Genomic DNA, 17367 nt, shown 5'->3' on the forward strand with positions numbered 1-17367 from the left:
AAAGGGAAAAACCACTATTTGCCAGATTATTACCTGTGTCTGTTAGCGTGGGCAGTATTTTGCTTCTGAGGTTGGACAGCTCTAAGGATGTTTGGAAAGGGTTTGTTAACTTCCAGTTGAGAAAATGATGAAAGACTTCCCAGTGAGTGACAGGCTGGTTTAAGGAGGATTGGACTCAGCCCAAAGCCCCCTGCTATCCCAGGGGTCTGAATCCAGCCACAAGCATTTGGAAAGACTGTGATTGGAAACCAGCTTAGTTGTTGAGAAGAGCTTTGAGCTGGCGGCAGATCTCAAGACTAGGAGCAAGCAAATTCTGAAGCCTCGTCCTAATGTGGCCACCAAACTTTTCTGTCCTGTTGCACCTCTTATCTGTAAAGCAGAGATGACAGGAGTGACACAACTCTCCATGGGCAGGGGTTAGAGAGCGCTTTCTCTAGTGCTGAGACTTGTGTTGCCTGCTGCCCTTGTGATCCACTGGTGAGGGGAGGGCTTTGCATCCAGCACCATGCTTTGTATGAGCTTTAGGATTAGTGAAGGTGGTGAAGTGACGCATCTGGGGGGAGGCTACTGCAGCGAAAGCTGTTACAGTGGGATGTGGATAGAGGATCCCCATCTTCAGGAGCGTCAGGGCAGGGGCTTGGGCCTGGTCGCTTCCACAAGGACAGGCTGAGTGGCCCAGAGGGGATCACTTTGTCTGGCAGTCCATGGCTGTTTGGGACAGAGGAAAGTGAGGCTCATGAGAGATGTCAGCTCTTGCTTATTTTCCCTCAGGGAGGCCCTGCCAGGCCTGGATTCCCAGGCAGCCAGCAACCACACTTACTACCACCGGAGCAGGCAAGGGGTGGCAGCTCCCAGTGCCACCTTGGACTCACATGAGCTAGAGTCCCTCATGTCCCCACTCCCGGAGGATGCACCTGTGCCCCTGGGGGACATCACAGAACTGACAGAAGTGCACAGCCTCATCCACACGAGCCTCCCTGAGGACATCATCCATGGGAAGAGGAAGGTAAGAACCCATGCACGTGGTGACTGGGCTCCCACCCTAGGCAAGAGCCTTTGTTTGGTGTGTCGCTGCTGGGAAGCCAGGGTCTGATCCTGTCCTGGCTCTGCAAAGTGCTGGTAGCCTTGGCTGCAGGCTGGTGCTGGGCAGCCACGCATTTCCCTCTCTGTAAAACTGACTGGCTCAGTCTTGGCTGTCAGATCTAAATTTGGGATCCCCATGCCATCTACCACCCTTTTTCATCTCCTGGGACAGTGACTGTGACTCATCCCCAGAGAAGCAGCTGCCAAACTTACTGCTGCAGAAAGCTGCGCTATTCCTGTTGCTGAGGCATGTAGATGGTGTGAGAAAGTGTGATGTCTAGAGTAGATGCTCTGCCTTCCAGGATATTTTTTTGCTTAGAGTAAAAGGAGCTTGTCCATAAATAGTGTGTTCACTGGAATACCCTTGAAGATATACAAGAGGTGAAATTGTGTTTTATTTGTGAATCTTATTTTTTTTTAAGTAGTCTTTTCCTGCCCTGCTTGGTTTGCCTGACATTGCATTGTCTTTCATTCCTCCCTGCCCATTTCCTCTCTCAATCTTGCCTGAAACATTTCATTCCATTAGGGAACCTTTAATTGGCCTAATTTAGTTAATCTGTTTATGTCTCTCTTTGTAGCCCAGGGAGAGCATGTAAACTAATTAGGAGGTTCAGTAAAACAAATGCATTGTGAGCACATGGGATTTCATGTTTGCATCAACGATGTGCTTGTGTGTCAATGGAGGGAAGGTGAGTTCAGGATGCCTGGCTAACTGTGAGACCCGTCCTTGCTGCTCATGGCGGTGCAGGTATGGTCTTTTGGAAACGCGTCTTCTGCTGGCTTTAATAGTCCTGTGAGCTGAAGCCATGCTTTTGGCCATCCCCAAGTGCCGTGGCAGATCAGCGTTCAGCTGAAGGAGAGGCAGTTTGCAGCCAAGCCGCATCTATGGATTTCGGTGGAATGTAGCTGCCTGTCTGGACCCAAGCCGAAGACTGTGAGGAATTTCCTACAGCTCTTTCTGTTAAATAAGGAACAAATGTTCTCAGTGATGGTGACTTACCCTGAGAACAGGTCGGTGTGGGAAGAAGTTCCCTCCTTTGGGAGGCCTTTCTGGGGGCAGCATATCCAGATCTCTCTTCCACAGCAGCAGTCCTGTCTGCAAAGGTTTACACAAAGATTTTAATGTGTGCAGAGCAGGGGCTGGAGAGGGCAGTGCCAAGGCCTGGTCGCTCGGGGCTTAGCCTGAGAGCTTGAGGCCCCCAGCATCTGTTGCAGAGGCTGAGAGTGTCCAGCAGCAGAGTTATGTTCAGAGATCAGAGCTTCAGGGAGAGAGGCGATTCTGGCTGTAGTGTCTGCCTCCATAATTGGATGGGGAAAGGCCACTGAGAGTTAAATTCACTGAGGAAATTTGCCCGCAGAATAAAGAGCCTGTTTTTTTGATGGATGTGGATAGGGAAGCAAGGATCACTGAGGGGCAGCCGCACGCAGCCACCCGGAGAGCAGTGTTGTCACCCGTGCGGACTGGTGAGGATGACCTGGCAGGTGAAGGAGAGCTGGAGTGGCAGCTGGGAGCAACAGGCTGTTGTTGCTGGGAGTGGGCACTGGAGGGAGATGTGCTCCCACGCAGGAGGCCCTGCTCCCTCCACTGCCCAGTTCCTCCTGGAAGTGCCACCTGAGCCAGCCCTGAGCACCGTTGCATCCTCTCAGTAGTGACATGTATAATCAAGGGTGAAAAGACTCAGGCCAAAAACATCTTCATGCTGCAGTTGCCCAGAGGCCACATGTCCGGATGGCCTGGATTTTGCCTGGCTGGGCAGTTGAGGAGTTGGGCAGGTCTCATGATCATGGCCAGACCGGTGCACACATGCCTGGTCCCCACAACAGATGTAAATCAGTCAGGTACAGTTGTGAGCGTGTGCATCTCCCTGCTTGTAGGCAAAATGCTACTAGGCAAGGCCCAGGAGTGGGTTGTAGGTTTCTTGGGTTGTCTTGTGTGCTGCAAATAGTTTTTTCCAGCAGCCGTTTAAGCTAGGCTGCCAAAAACCCCCGGGGACCCTGCCTGGAACTGAGTGTTGCCAGGAGCTTTGTACCTTACAGTGACAAGCTGCCTTTGTTGCCTTCTCTTTTCTTTTCTCATGCTGCATGTGGTTGGGGCTGTGAAAACCCATGGCAAGGAATGTGGTAGAGCCACAGGAAAGAGAAAATCCTTGTGGAAGGAAATTTCTGGTCCAGCCTGGCAAGGGGAATCTCCCCAGGGTGCTCTGGCTTGGGTACTATCACTTGCAGTCCTAGTCAATAAAGAAGGGGAGTGAGAAATGTCTCAAGGATCCCTTTTATTTTTGTCATATCATGTCACCACAGAGCTCAGTATGTTGGCTGGGACAGACTCTTAGTCTGATGCTGCTGCCACTGTTGGGCAGGTTTATATAGCTGTGATGCCAAGGAACTGGTAGGTGCAGGCCTGTGTGACCTCCAGTTGCCTGCTTGCCTCTCCGTCCTCAAGTTACGCTCCTGAAACCTGTTTTGTGTTGGTTGCGTGGCACTTGCCATTAGCAGTGGCAGTGATAGCTGCTCCCCTGCTTGCAGGCTTTTCACATGCTGGTTCATTACTTAGCATTTCAGGGATTATTCTTTATTGTTTTTATTCTTGTGGCAGCCCGAGGTTCCAGTGGAGATGTGCAAACACAAAGAAGGGACTGTCCCCATGCCATTAGCAGTCAGAAGTGAGTGAATGTCACTTTGCAGGTGCGGGGACTGGAGGACAGTGAGACCAAGGGCAGGAAGACTTTAACAACGGTGAGATTTGGACTGACTCCTGCAAAGAATCGTGGGCAAGGGTTTTGAGAAGTCCCCTTGGTCGTTTTCAAGTCAAGATCACCAGTTCCTTCAAATGTAGGGCCGTGATTCCTCTTGAGTTACAAGTAATGCTGGGGGTGCAGGATGGTGCAAGTGGAAGGTGGGACAGGACAGTCTTTGTGCTGCTGGACAGCCCACCGGAGCCTCCTGGCCACCCCGCCCCTGCTTGCAGGACAGCAAGGTGCTACTGCAGCTGAGCTGTCAGCACAGGGCCCCTCTGGATTGCTGACAGCTCCATTAGGCAGGAGTACACTCAGCCATTTAGCAGGCCCTTTTCCTTCCTTTCTGTGTGTTTCCCAGTGGTCACACAGAAGGATTTGTAAATACACTGTCAAGTGATTTTCCTCTCTTACTCTCTTCCCCTTTCAAGTGACCCCCAGACTGATGCCCTCAGCAGCCCGTATTATAAATGACACTGTAATGCACAGGCTGTGGTGATGCAGCTCTGTTTCCCCTGACAGATGGACTGAGGATGATAAAATGGCTCTACTCCAGACATCTCTGTCACTGCTGTTTTTGGGCCAAGCAATTTAGGGGGTGGGGGGAGAATGTTAAAAAGCATCTGCTTTCCATGGAAGACTTCAGCTTTTCATTGAATGAAGCCAAACCCAAGCGTTTTGGCTTGGAAATGTTTGCCGTTGTGCTTCGTTGGAGGTTCGTTGGAGCTGGAACCTTCCTTGCCTGCTGCCCTGCTCCTTCCCTGTGGGCCTCTTCCCCGTGGGGACTACGTTTCTTATGAAGCATCCCCATGACTCAGAGAGCAAAAGCTGCAATGCATCAGGGAACTTGGATCTACCCGGGTTGTTTGTCATTTTCGTGTTGAAATTTTTCTGCGTGGAAAAAAAGTCCCAGTGTTCTCTGAAAAGTCTTAGATGAGAGCTGTGCTCCCATTGATAGCTAGCAGAGATTCTCCTTTATCTGGTGGGGGCGAGGTCTGTGTTATGTTGCATCTTGTTTAGAGGCGCAGCTGCGGGCAGGGATGCCTCTATGTTTGCATGACATGGAGCTTTCCCACTCCCACCGGCTGCTGTGGTGCAATGCCATTCAGCAATGAATCCTTTCTCTCTGCTACGACACCCTTAAAAGCTGGGCACATCTGAAATGTCCCCAGCCTTGTTTTCCACAGGATTTCAAGCTAGTTTAAATGACCATCCTCATAAAACAGGGAAGGTTTCAAGATCAACATTTCCTACATGTTCATTCTCAGCTCATATATTTGCATGAAATCATTACTTGTCACTGAAAAGGTAACATGATCTAGGCACATTTTTACCAGTCGGAGTTTCTATAAAAAGGCTAAAATAAAAGGCTTGTTTGCTTTGATAAGGATTTAGCTGTAATGGAAACACCTTTTATTGGAAGATGTTTTTATTAGTTTTCATTCTTGTGTTTCCAGCGAACTGACAAAGGGATTTTTCCCTCTTTAAATTAGTATTAGACTGACACTCCTTGCCTTCGTTATTCTATTGTAAACACAAGAGAACATTTCCTTGTCTTCCTTCAGCCATTCACTAGCCCCCCTCGAGCAGAAAGAAATAGTACCGTTTATTACACCAAAAGATACTGCTAAAGAAGCAGAGAAGCTTTCAGGCACACAAGACCTTCGTCAGGTCTGTGATGAAAACAGACCTAGAGTTAATTGCCGCTGCCCAACCTTAGAGACTAAGCCCCAAGAGGGATTTTTTTTTTTTCCCTCTCAAACATAATGTGCTTGAACAACATGTGGGATATAGGCTATGTTGTGTGGCTGATGGTTTTTTCTGTTTGTTGAAAGTTGCAAACTGGTACAAAACAAGTTTGTTCTTCGTTGCAGCCAATTTCAGCCAGAGCTGAACAGGCTGTTCCCAGAGTCATCAAAACCTATGTAAACATGGCAGATTGACATTTCCGCTAACAGATGGTCCATTGGGGATTGCAGTAGAGCTGCCTGTTTCTTTCCACGTTTTTTGGTATTCACAGGATGCCTGCAAGAAGGTTTTCAAGTTTGCTCTCTGTGTGTGTATGCGTATGATGCTCAGATCTTTCTGATGGCAAATATGCATGTAAGCATCTATAATAGGACACACATTTGTGTGCATGTGTGCATATTTGTGTAGGTTCAATGCTGAAATTTCCAGGCAGTATTTGCTCAGTAACGTATGTTCCTTGGAAAAGGCACAGAAGCCATCAGTCAGCGATGTAGCTGCAGAAAGCCTTTCAGATGGCAGCAGAAGCAAATTGAACACGTTCCTTGAGTACTCGCATTTAGTGATATTCCTTATTGCGAGCTGTGTGTGATCGCTTGGTTGATTTCTTGCTATTAAAGTGTAGTTTAATGATTGTCCACTTAGAAGGGGAGCAATTGGGGAATGCTCTTGGCCTAGAATATGTTGTTGAGGATTGCAGAGAGAGGAACGGCAAAGACACTGCCTCCAGCATCCACTTCTAAATTAGTGAATGCTTGATATCCACAGCGCTGGGTTTGGACATCACTGTTCTGCAGGGTGCTGTCACATAAATGAGGCCCTTTACTACTTGTTTTCTTAAGGTTTGATCCTGAGGCAGTGGCTGAGCTCCTATGACTTGGGGTTGGTGCTGGGATGTAACGCTGCTCTGCCTCCTGCAAGGTGTTGAGCCCCTTGAGTCAGGGTGGACAGTGAGTGCTCAGGAAAGGCTCAGGGAGCCCTTCAGCGCATACATGAGCTCTTTAATGTGCCTTCTGCCGGCACCAACAGCACGAGGTAGCATTTGCTTCTTGCTAAATAGCTGACTTACGAATGCCTGGCTCACATACAACATCTGGTCATGTATTTCTACCTAATTTCCAGCCAGATGGACCAAGGCACGAGGAGGTCAAATGACTCACACAAGGTCAGGCTGATGTCAGAAATCTCCTTGCCATCTCGGCTGGACTCGTGCTACGTTGACTGTTGTTGGAATAGATCTGGCCTGTGTAAGTAGCATCCACATATGCAGAGCAGAAACCTGGGTTTCTCCTGCCTGACAGTGAGCAATAGGTGGTTAGTGGGTTTCAGTGGGTGTACCGTATATCTTCACCCTACACAGCCATCATGCTCACACCACCAGTATTCTGTATGCATATGCACACGTGCACACTCACAGTTGTGTCAGGTCAAGATTTTCTCTTCACTTCAGTCTTGCGTTGGCCTCTCACTTCTATCCAGGCAATGTGTAACATCTGTGGAACAAGCCCAGAGATAACTGGCTCATGTGGTCCTTAAATCTGAGCGCGCGCGTGTGTGTATATATGTGTATGTATGTGAGTCAGTAGCAAGGCTGAGCTCAGGTATATGCAGGACAGCCCAATAAAATCAAAAGCTGGAAAGAAAATACTTTTCTGCCTGTGAACTAATAGTCTGAGCTGTTAAATAACTTCAGCTCTTAAAGGCACACATTTCCCATACATAGAGGTGTGCATTCAACAGTTTATTGCAAGGGGAAGCTGAGAGAACCCAGAACAAATTGCGTTCAGCCCATATAATTTAATTAGATCTACAAACAAGGTAACACTGGTTGCCCAGGGGATTTAAAGCTGAGCTAAGAATTGCTTGGTGGTCTGTTGCGAAAAAAAGAATTAAAAAAAAAAATAAAGCCCCCAGTTTTGTGCCTCTGTGTTGATGGGAAATGGCAGAGTGTTTACCCAAGCTGTAGCTTAGAGCAGGAAATCTGTCTGCACCGCAGAGCGAGCAGTTTAGCATTGTCTTCAGCTCTTACTGGAGCACACGTGCCAGTGCACACAGGTGAGGGTCCTTCTCCATGCTGCAGAGCATTGCTTGTGCCAAAGCAAATACTGTAATCATTCAGCTCCAGATTTCTACCGTCCTTGTTCCTTTCCAGCTTTGCCGTATTTTTCAGTAGGCTCATACTGCTCTGAGCTGTTCGCAGCTTTGCAGGGAGTTGATTTCAGTGGACCTTTAAATGATTTCTTGTGCTATGATGTACCTGTTGGCCTCAAAATTTGAGAATCAGTGGAAGGCCCCTTATGCAACCAGTTGTGAGCCATCTGACAACTTCTATCCGCTTGCTCTGCATCAGACAATGTAACAGAGCAATAAAGCCTGTTCTAATGCGGTGACTGTGTGAGTCCATTGCAGCAAGCATTTTTATTTTGATGCCATCAGAAGTATTCTCCACATTTAACTTGCGTCTTCTAACACCATGGTATTCTCCCAGCTTGCACTTTCCTTTTTCAAGCTGCTTCTCATTTCAGGTTTATGAGGATAAGAATCTGTATTTGTGATAATTGGATCTTTTCTCCTCCTGCTTTTCTTCTGCAGTCTTCATGGAATAAATCAGCCAACCAGCCCTGGACAAACAGCATAGCCAGATACGGGGACACTATCACAAAAGAGCCTCTCTCTGCTGTGAACGGATCACTGAAGCTCCCTTCCAGCGCAGGACAGAAGCTTTTGTTACAAGCTCTGGTTTACGATGCCGTGATGGTGTGTGTCTTTGGTCCTTTATTGACTTGTGTATTCTGACGTGTTTTTTCCATTTCTGTTCCCCATCTCCCTTCCTCCTTTTTGCAGCACAGGAGAAAATGTTTTCTTCTCTGAGCTAGCTTTAGCTGGCTGGTCATGGGCTTACTTTTTTTCCTGGGTATAGGAGTGTATGCCAGCAAGACTGATGGAATTTGAGTAAAAGCTGTTTGGTTTTTCCAAGCATCGCTCAAAGCTTCAAGTCTCCCCTGATCTTCTGTCTTGACTCCAGCCAGCCCTTGAGGGCCTATGCTGTGGGCTTGTTCTTTTGGTGATGGTCAAGTAGGGTCAGACAGCTCGGTTGTCAGCTGGGTTGTGGCAGTCTCAGTTCCAGAGGACTCGGAGCCAGGCACCAGCAGTCTGCATTGAGTCTTTGCTGTGGCCATGCAGCAAGCAGCCTGCTGAATGAGTTAGGAGCTGCAATGCTCAGCACAGTCATTAAGATCTATAGTGTGCTCGCCTGAAGGAGGAATTGCATTTTTGCCTGTAAAAGGAGTCAAAGATCAAGAGATGAAACTCCTTCTCCAGATAGGGTAGAGCAATTTCCACTGCACTTGTCTTTATGTGGGTGCATAGATTGGGAGGAAATCCTGTTTCTGATATTGCTTCCTTGGAACAAATATGCACTCCCGTGTTTGGGAGAACTTGTACAAGGATCGTGATGTCTGTGCCACAGTCTCAGCAAAGCAAGCTGACACCTGCTCAGAATGACTCTGTAGCAGAAGATTTCTTTGGTTATTGCTTTAAAAAGTTCACCCCCACCCTCCATCCCAGCAAATACTTCTAAGTAACCTACCTATGTTTCCTTCCTAGATGGTAGTGTAAAAATCAGTTATACACAGGATGTAATTAACAGTGTGGATAGAGTTAAGACAATGTTTTACAACCCAACTACAGGGCACTGTTTACAGCACAGCTTACCCATCAGAGTTTGTCAACAAAAGGAGAAAAGTGTTAAAATATGTAAATGACGCACAAAGTTGGCTTCAACAGAAAGCGCAAATTACATGTGGGATATCACTTCCATACTTCGAATTGTCTTCTTGCTACTAAATCACACTCAGCCCAGAATCTGAGCGCTGATTGCCTAGAGAGCTCTTTGTGAGTTTCCAAAATAATTTGCCTGTTAAATTATTGAATGATGATCTGGCAGAATGACCTGCTTGTTAGCTAGATTTGTGGAGACCTGTAGCCTGAACTCCACTTAAACACTGCAGAGGAAAACGGATTGTTTTCTTTCTGAATTGAAGTGCTTGAATTTACACCCGCTTTTGCAAGCTGTGACCAGGGCTCTAATGAACAAACATTCTATGATATGTAGCCAAAATTAAACCAGGAGAGTGAAGGGAGCTCTGGTATCTAATTGTGGGTCTATATCGTGAGCTGTCTCAGAAGCCAGTTTTCTAGAGCGCTGCCCACTCACCCTCTAGAAATCTGGCCCTTAATATGGAAACAGACTGGTGAGTGTTGAAAGTTGTGGTCTTTGACAGAGGCTTGGAGGAATGGTTGCTCCAGCCTGCCAAGAAACTGTGGGCAAATCACTTCACTCCCTTCAGACTTGCTTTCCCAAATGTAAAATAGGAATAATGATCCTGAGGTGATTTGAGACGTTTCTTAAGACTTCAGCTCTGAGAAACGTATCACGATAATGCTTAATAGAGGCACATGTACATCCCATTGCACTCTGTGGGATTAAAAAGAAACACATTTCAGTGCTTGGTTGGGTCACAGCCTCAATTATCTGAATTTCATTTACTTTACCTTTTTTTTTTTTCTTCTTAATTTTTCCCCTGTTTGAGAACAGAACGAAGCAAAGAAATGCCACCCGCCAGCCAACCTCCATCAAGTGGAAGCAGAGGTCATTGTCCATTCTGATTTCTCAGCCTCTGACAGAGACTATGACTCCCAGCTGCACACCCTGGAGAGCGAAGAGACAGAAACCGAGGACCAGGAGCCTGAAGAGCTCCCCTCCGGAGAGCTGGCTCTTCCCGGCTCTCCCAGCACCCAGCAGGACGCTAGCCAAGTGTTGGTGGACTGCATGGGCAATTCTGAGGTTCAGGCCCAGGACGAGCTGTTATGTACCGATAGAAAGACTAACAAAACAGAGGCCGTTTGCATCCGTGGGCTCACCAATGGCTTCCACAGGCACGGGGAAAGTCTGGATTCAGTGGAGAGCGGAGATTTGGACTCCATCCAGGAAGGCAGGGGGGATGTGCAGCCAGTCAAGTGCCAATCGCTTTCCACGGCTCCAGAGGAGGCCCCCCTCTGTAGTAACTCTGGTTTAACCAGTTCATCCTCAGCATCTGAGAACATGGCATGTGTCCACAATCATTAGAGTGAACTAATCTGATTTTGATCATGGGAGAGCTAGAAGCACTAGTAAGGGCCTGTCCCTGTGAGGTGCTGCATGCCCTCGACTCACTGAGCCCAGCAGGAGCTAAGAAGGTGCAGCATCTCATCAGAACAGGATTTGGACCTGTCAGCTGTACATGTTGCCTTCAAGAAATCAGTAGGTAGATTGGTAAGGGCTCACCTTCTTCCCACTGAAGCTGATGAGTAACTTGGTTTTCGTGGGAGCAGGATTGAACCATCTGCCAAAGTCTGACGTGAAACCACAGCTAGAACAGAGCCTTCTGCGTTAGACTGGGGCTGTCACTTCGCTGTAGTCCTCGAGGCGACTGGCAAGATGTCTTTTAATGCTGGGAAGAGGCAGAGTACAAGGAGCGATTCTTCTCAACTGTCTCTTCACCAGGGAGCGCCTTGGCACTACCTACTGCCTCGCAGCGTTGGGATGAATTTTGTCAGAGGAGTCCCACAAGGGGGTGGAAGCCAACACAAACAAATTCAGTGAGCTGTAACCACCAGCCTTTTCTGCCCTCCCGTGGTTAAAAGGATTATAAGGCTCTCTTTGTGCGCTACCGCAGTAACTATTACTAGCAGGCTGATGTAGTGGCCTTTTATTACACACTCTACGAGTGCCTCTAACAACTTGTACTATATAGAACCTTCTTCAGTGTCTGGGTCATTTCACCAACCTGGACTTTGTTTTATGTAGGTTCTTGTACCTAATATTTTAGGTACGCTTCTGTCCTTTTAATGTACAACATGTATTTTTATTTCCTTGGAACATCTTTATATTATTTAATTTTATAAAGTGGAGTAGTGTGTGGTATAGAGTAGCATTTTTACTACTTCTCTCTTTCTTTATTTTTTCCCTCCCTAACAACACAACTACCTCATGTCTGTTGGAGAAAAAAAGCAGTAGATCTACTCTTTTGTTGTAGTCTGTTTTAACTTATTCTTATACTGCCTTTTTCTAAAGAATATGTTTGCACTGGTTGTTGACTCTTTCTTTAAGGCATAGTGCTGCAGATCTGATGTCTCTCTGGCTTTGTTTCTAAGTATTGCTGTAGGACACCTTCCCTAGAGCTGGAGAGTTGGGTTGTGTTTCTCTGTAGGACTATGTTTTGCAGGAGCTGGCCAAAGGAGACTGCTTCAGCTGGTGGGATGTTGATCCATCTTTCCTTAAGAAGCTTATACTAGCAACGAGAAAAAAGAACCAACAATTGCAGAATTAACTTGTGATCTTGGGGACATCTATTTCGTTTTTTTGTGCCCAACTGGAGACATCTCAGATCATTTTGATTTCCAGAGAGTAGCTCTTAACCTTCTGTAAGCAGTGGATTTGCTGAAGGCTTTGGATGAACAGGTGAAATTTTACAGTCACTTCTGAGTGCTTTTGGTTTGTTTTTGTTTTTGTTTTTTTTAAAGACCAGAGCACCACCAGAGCTTAAAAATTAAAATAAAATCTTCGCTCTCGTACCAGTCAGTCTGGGTTTATTACAGGTAACGTTTGAAAATCACTCTTCCTTGCTGACACTGTTTGCTTACTGCTGACATATCTCTCAGCCTGGCCTTCTGGGGTGAACTTTTCTCTGCCTTTTCTTTAGCCTGTCTCTGCCCTGTTCCAGGCTTGCAGAGTTTGACTGCGAACGCTACAGATTGGACCAGCTCCTTGGGGGTAACAAGGATCGGTAATTCTGTTCATTGGGTGTTTGGTAAATGTTCTGCCTCCCTGGAGGATTCAGAGATCTGGCCACTTGTTTGTTTAAAAAATGAGGGAAAAGATGCCCATCTCCCTCTTTTCCTACCGAAATTCCCCCAAAGCTATATGGGGAGCTGTGTGCTGACCCGAGATCCTGTAAAAGACTTTAGACTTCGTTTTTTGTGGTGAAATCTGGACTGAGATACCACTGCTTGCAGCAAGGAGAACCTTGCTCCACCAGCATCCTATCCCCACTTCCGTTGTGAAGAGCCATGTCACAGTGTGCCCTCTGTTTGGAGCTGAGCTGGACCAGCCTGTGTCCTTGCAATCCTCCATCAAACCCTGTTAGCTCCGGCTCTTCAGTAGAGGAGTACCTCCAAGCCTCCATGTACCTGTTGGGAAGGATATTGGAGCTTCCACCTCTGCCCATTCTACAGCATCTCCTCCCAGCGTGACACACTGTTCTGGTAAATGGCTGTATTTCCACTTGTTGCACTTGCTCTGTTGCTCCAGCTGCTGCTTGGTATCTTGAGGAGTCTCAGAAATGTCGTTCCATGCTCTGAAGCGCCATGACTCTGAAAGGCTGTGGCACAGACTGGAAATGAGTGCCAGTGTGCAGGCTAGGCAGGAGTTAGTGTGTGTGCGTTACCAGAGCAAGAAGCTAGAAAGGCAAGGAATCATAACTGGGCAGAGGAAGTGTGTAAATAACCTCCAGAACTCACTGCCACAAGACTTTGAAACTAATGACTTAGGAGGGTTACAGATAAGGCAGTGAAGTGTTATTGCAGGCAATAAGGGCAATTCACAGTTATACGGGAGCGGATGTAATTGCAGAGGTATAAACCCTCCAGCTGGGGAGTATCGGGCACTAGCTGTGGAGGGTGGGGGGAGATTTCTGCAGCTGGAATTCAGTTCACAGTTCATGGAAGACTCTTCTTCAGACTTCTTCATGGAAGAGTCCTTGCCCTTCCCCAGTGACAGAACAGACTCTGTACAAGCCACATTGCTACTGCTGATGTGCAGAAAGGGAGAAGGACCCTTCTCCAAAAAGCTCACTCCAGAGGAACCCGTGGTGACTTCCTTTCACCTCCAAAACCAAGTCATCTGCCTGCAAGCATGACAGTATGCCAAAGGACCGCTTCTGCTGAGCATTTTGGCTGCCGGAGGGCAGCGCGGGGAGGAGTTTGGCCAGCAGCGGCTATGACCAGGTCACCAGAGTTCTCCTCCCGGTTCCCTCTCGTGACACTGTACCTAGGGCAGGTCATGTACCAGTCCTGAGCTTTCCATCCAGGAGCCTGTGGGGATGGAGGCTTAGTCCAGTGGCTGATTTAGGAGTGTGCCACAGTTTCTGGGGCACTCCTTTGTACATTCACCCTCTTGCTTTGTACTGACTTCAGTAATCGTGTAGCCATGGGGTGAGCATTGCCGATCTGTCTAAAAGCTGCCCCTGCCTGTCACTGAAGCAAACACAAGCAGACACAGTGTGGCACCATTCTCCCTGATCACCTTGGGCCGATCATGAAGCCACCAAGTTAGTTACGTGCTCTGAGAGCTTTGGGGGAGATGTAGCAGAGTGCAAACAGTCCTGCTTATGCATCACAAAAATACTTTGTCTCCTCATGCTGAGGCTTATTCTGATCTCGTTACACCCCACGGAATGGTACCAGAGTATGAAACCGGCAGCATTTGGATGTCCAAGTACTGTGGTGGCCATGGACTGGTATGCCAGACCTCGGCTACAGAAATCAAGGCAGTTCCCTCAGAGCCAAGAGGTCACCACTGATGGGCAGCCGCAAAGCTGTTCTCTGTACGAACGTGCGTCCGCGCAGAGTGCTGAGTGTCCTTGTCCAGCTCGGCTGTACCCCAGGTCCCTCCTGTCCTGAACACACGTGGGACCTTTCTAGTCTCAGCTAGAAATGAATGGAAGAAGACAGGTAACACACATTTTATGTGTAAAGCTGAAACAACCAGTGCATATATTTTTTTATCATGAAATAAGTAGCTTTTTTGCAGATTTCTCACAGACACACAAACTGTTGATACCTTTAATTACCCATCATATTTCATATATGTTCCTACGCATCAGGGCCCTTTCTCCCTTTTCTTCCTTTCAGTAACACTAAAGATTATTGCTGTTCAACTTTTTGCTGGTGTATATTGTTTTGCATTGTTAAGATGTCAGGTTTGTCCCACTGGCATAATTTTGTAATATTAATGTTACCGTTTGGCTACACAACTGTATATTCCCCGTGCTGCTGCGAGAGTCACAATTCTCATCCTTTTATTTCTTTTAATTCCGTGTTACATGAAACACATGACTCGGATAAAAAAATCTTTCAACTTTTTGTTGATTTGATTTCTTACTTAACAGACAGCAAAGTTCTGGTTTAAATAGTTCAAATGAGATAACTTACAATCTAGGTTTTGAGAATTCTTTTACATTACTAGCTAGCAATCCCGAGATCAGCCCATGAAATATGCTGTGTAAGAAAACAACCATTTTAATAGAGCACTATATGTTTTTGATCTCATTAGAAATAGATGTTTTGAAGGGATCATTGTGTCTTTTCTAATCAATACCCTTGTTAGAAAAGAGGTGTTTAGTCCAGCAGAAATCTACCATCTAGTTCTGTTATTGTATTCCCTTGCTTGTATTTTAAAATTAAATTTCATTTAATTTTCTACACAGTGCATAAGGACGTGTAACCAGAACTTGATCTCGTTTGAAGATTGTGTCTGTGTTTGGTTCCATGCTGTACTTAATTATAACTTACTTTCTTCAGAGACTGTTCTTACTCCACAAATACTCTTTAGTGTTAAAATGTAAGAAGACATTGTCCTTATATTCCTTCACTAATGGGTTATTAATAAAATATTTTAAAAAAAGAGTGGAATTTGTCTCATGATTCAGTCTGTTACAGCTCTTGCTCCGAGAGAAGGTTGTCAGGAAAGGCTGATCCTGCAGCTGTGCTTGGAGTGGCTGGACTCTGGGAAATTTGCTGTTAGGTGCTGGGCCATACCCTGCCCCTCAAAACACAGAGAGGATGGCCGGAGGGCTCTCTGCCTGCGTGGGTTTGCTAGAGATGGACCTGCAAGGCGTCCCTGCAGGCAGCGTCCGCCTGGCTAGAGCTGTGCCTCGCAGTGCAGGGGGGGCTGCGTGTGCATTACCTGACAGCCCAAATCCAGCCTCGTGTTTATCTGAGTAACTCCTGGATGGATCTGAACGAGACCCTGCAGCTGGCAGACCCCGGGCGGTGTGGTGGAGCACCTTCCATAGCAAGGTTGTACCTCGCTGGTGGGAAGCAGCAGCGGGAGCAGGACGCAGGATTCACGCTTGCGCTAGTTCAGTGCCTGAGCTCATAACTGTGGAGGCTGGGAATGTGGGATGATGTGCCTGGTTCCTTAGGGATTCCTCTGGGATTTCAGATGTGGGCAGAGTTTGGGTTCATTAACGCATTTCTTGGTGCTCGTTCATTTCTCAGTTTTGAACTGATTCCTATAAGAAAAAAAATATTTGTCCAGTTTCATGCTTCATCCTTCTGGGGAACTTTTTAATGTGGAAAATAAGCAGAAGTATCTAGCAAATGAATGGTGAGACTTCTCTTGGATGGTGTGCTGGGCTGAACACTCAGTGGCTTGCGTCCAGCGAGATTGGTGAGAGGATATCTGGCATTGCCCGAGGACACACTATTAACCTCCCATGCATCTCCCTTTCTTCCTAGGATGTGTTCCCTACTTCAGTAGATAGTTTCCATTATTACTTTATGCTGCCAGGACTACAGAGCCATAAAATCTCATTTTATCTGCATTACAGAGGTAATAAATCTGCACTTAGCATAGTGTTCTCTGATAGTGGTTAAAGGGAACTCTGTCAGACTGTGTAACTCCAATGAGTCTTTCTCCTAATGACAGGTAACCCCACCAATGAGCAAGGAAGGACCTTCGGGGCGTGATGGGTGGCTGCAAATCCCGCTTCCAGCTCTCACTTTGCAGCATAAGAGCATGGGAGGAGGGAGGCTGCTGAGAGGGGACACAGTGGGGTGGCACGGTGAACAGAGAGACGGACGGACTCAGCAGTTACAGGGGAGCCGGGACCATGGAGAAGTGAAGATAAGAGCGAGGCGTTTGTTTGCGTTTCTTTCTCTTCCTAGCCTTTATCATCCCAGTATGCCATGCTGTGATGCAGCTGGCAATATTACTATAGCGGGCTTGGGTCTCGTGTGGTCTCAGGTAACTCAGTAAGTTACAACTGCCTGGTGCAGCTTGCCCGGCTCAACCCTCCGGGAAATGACATGGCATGACGCGATGGGCTGCGTGATGCAGCGAGGCGGCCAGGGATGCTCCACAGGATGCTCAGCAGACATCAGTGGTGGAAACTGCATCTCATGGGGGCTCCTCCGACCTCCTCCCCTCCAGCAAAGCACTGGAGCAGCGGTTACACCAGCACAGCCAGACCTCTGTGATTTGTGTGGCAGGTACAATCGTGTGGGTTTCATCGTTTGCGCTGGCTCCCCATGCTCATTTCCACTGATGGCAAAACTGCTGGATCAGTGGCACCATTGTTTTCAATTAACGGAGAACACGTAGCTCCTCCTCAGCCAGGCAGCTAAATGCCAGGAGGCATTCCCTCAGTGTGGTGACAAGTGCTGGCCTCTGCCACCACAACCCCTGTGTCCTTGTACAGCCAAAAGTGGATGGAAAAGGGTTTTTGCTGGGGAAAGCAGCTTCCAGGAGCACGTTGCAGGGCTGTCCCACCACTGCTGGGCCGGCTCTCAGCTCGGTGCCTTGGGGTGAGTGCCACGGTTTTGGCTCCCCTCCCTGTTGCTCACTGACCACAAAACACAGGCTAAAACCACGCGTGTATGTACATAAGTGAAAAGCTCCCAGGCTGTTAGCAGACAGGGAAACCACAAATACACATTGAATAATAAATGGAGTGAATTCAGACAAGTTAATCTCCCACTT

General features: G+C 47.3%; 1 protein-coding gene across 1 annotated transcript in view; it reads left to right on the forward strand.

The window, feature by feature from the left end:
- Window positions 1–10736, forward strand: part of IGDCC4 (immunoglobulin superfamily, DCC subclass, member 4) — a 67715-nt gene extending 56979 nt beyond the window's left edge. Inside the window, exons 18-20 of the mRNA XM_009321528.1 lie at window positions 772–1006; window positions 8157–8321; window positions 10162–10736. Coding sequence (XP_009319803.1) covers window positions 772–1006; window positions 8157–8321; window positions 10162–10692 — 931 coding nt within the window. The 3' untranslated portion in view covers window positions 10693–10736. The remainder of the gene's footprint in view (window positions 1–771; window positions 1007–8156; window positions 8322–10161) is intronic.
- Window positions 10737–17367: the final 6631 nt, after the last annotated feature.

Source organism: Pygoscelis adeliae, unplaced genomic scaffold (genome assembly GCF_000699105.1).
Source record: "Pygoscelis adeliae isolate BGI_AS28 unplaced genomic scaffold, ASM69910v1 Scaffold13, whole genome shotgun sequence".
Classification (NCBI taxonomy): Eukaryota; Metazoa; Chordata; class Aves; order Sphenisciformes; family Spheniscidae; genus Pygoscelis; species Pygoscelis adeliae.